The 1,371-nt window shown below is 29.6% G+C and overlaps 1 protein-coding gene across 1 annotated transcript; it reads right to left on the reverse strand.

Annotated features, from left to right (window-relative positions):
• Positions 1 to 109: 109 nt before the first annotated feature.
• On the reverse strand, positions 110 to 616 carry Chro.60030 (hypothetical protein). Its single annotated transcript, XM_659893.1, has 1 exon — positions 110 to 616. One exon carries the CDS (start codon positions 614 to 616, stop codon positions 110 to 112), a length of 507 nt encoding a protein of 168 aa, XP_664985.1.
• Positions 617 to 1,371: the final 755 nt, after the last annotated feature.

Below are 1,371 nucleotides of genomic sequence, written 5' to 3' on the forward strand. Positions count from 1 at the left end.
CTTGAATATATTGGTTCTTTAGTTCTGATTTTAATTGTATTAGGAAGCTATTTGATGATGAAAAAGTAACTAATGGACACGAGCAAGAGCAAGACTTTGCAGAAGAAGATCAAGATGGACATGGATTACTTGAACTATGAATATGAGTATTACTATGCCCATTTTTTGATCCATATTGAGAAATTAGTTCCAGATTCTTTGAGTAACTATTCCAATACTTGGTTTTTTGTTGTAGAATTGTAGCCAAATCTTTGTTAGTTTGCATTGCTTGAGAGATAGAATTTGAAAGTTCAGTAAAAATTGGATCAATAGCACTAATAAAATGTTGGTATTTTTCAATCCTAGTTTCTTCCCAAACTTTAATTTCAAGAAACTTTTTATTTTTTTCATCATTTGTCAATTTTTGGAAGATATCTTCATGTTCACTTTCTGATTGAGAAATACTTTTTGATTGGATTTTAAATATATCCGAGTATTTTGAGAGATTTGAGTCTAAAATTGCCAACTGTTCTTCTGCTATAGTATTACAACTTTGACTATATGAATTGGAATTATTGATTTCTTCAGTATTGTAGTTGATAGTTTCTAATGAGTTCGAAGATTTTTCAAAGTTCATTTTTATTGATTTCAATTAATATAAATGATATGTTTACATAATAATATTTATATTAATAAAGAAGATGGTTTTAAATTACTGTTGAAAATGCTTATCTTTATTAATTGAATTTTAGAATCTACTGGGAATATATTATATATATTATAAATATATTTATAATATTTATATATATTATCAGACTTTAATGTAAAACAAAATATCTATTTAATAATTTTAATATTCAGTATTTATAATATTAGCTCCAAGAAATAAAGATGAGCTCTTATTATTTTTTATTACTTGATATTAATTAATAATTTCAATTCCAATTAACTCAACTGAACTTAAATTTAATATAAAATAAGGCGAATGTATGTTTTTTATTATTTAAATAATACTTGAATTTATTAAAATAATTCAAAATTTTCTTTCTATTAATGATATTTACAAAATTCTCAGAAATGGTTATATTTTCATATTCTAAGTTTAAATATTATAAATATTTAATATTGCATGCCAAATTATTTGTGTGGTAAGCCTACCAGTCAATTATGGTGGGGGGCAGTGGGGGCTAATTTAAAAAAGTGCAAAAGNGCGAANTNTGGGAACCCCTTTTTTAGAAGTGNTGTGGTCCGCTGCTTGGGTGCGGTGGAGTCGGGTGACCGGNTGGCGGTAGTAGCGGCGGTCNCCCCCCGTCCCCCGTTGGTTCCCCCCCCTTTCCCCCGCACCTTCGTTCCTTCCCTCCCCCCCCATCCTACTGACCCCCCCGCCTTCCC

Source organism: Cryptosporidium hominis (genome assembly GCF_000006425.1).
Source record: "Cryptosporidium hominis TU502 chromosome 6 CHRO016008, whole genome shotgun sequence".
NCBI classification, from domain to species: Eukaryota; Apicomplexa; class Conoidasida; order Eucoccidiorida; family Cryptosporidiidae; genus Cryptosporidium; species Cryptosporidium hominis.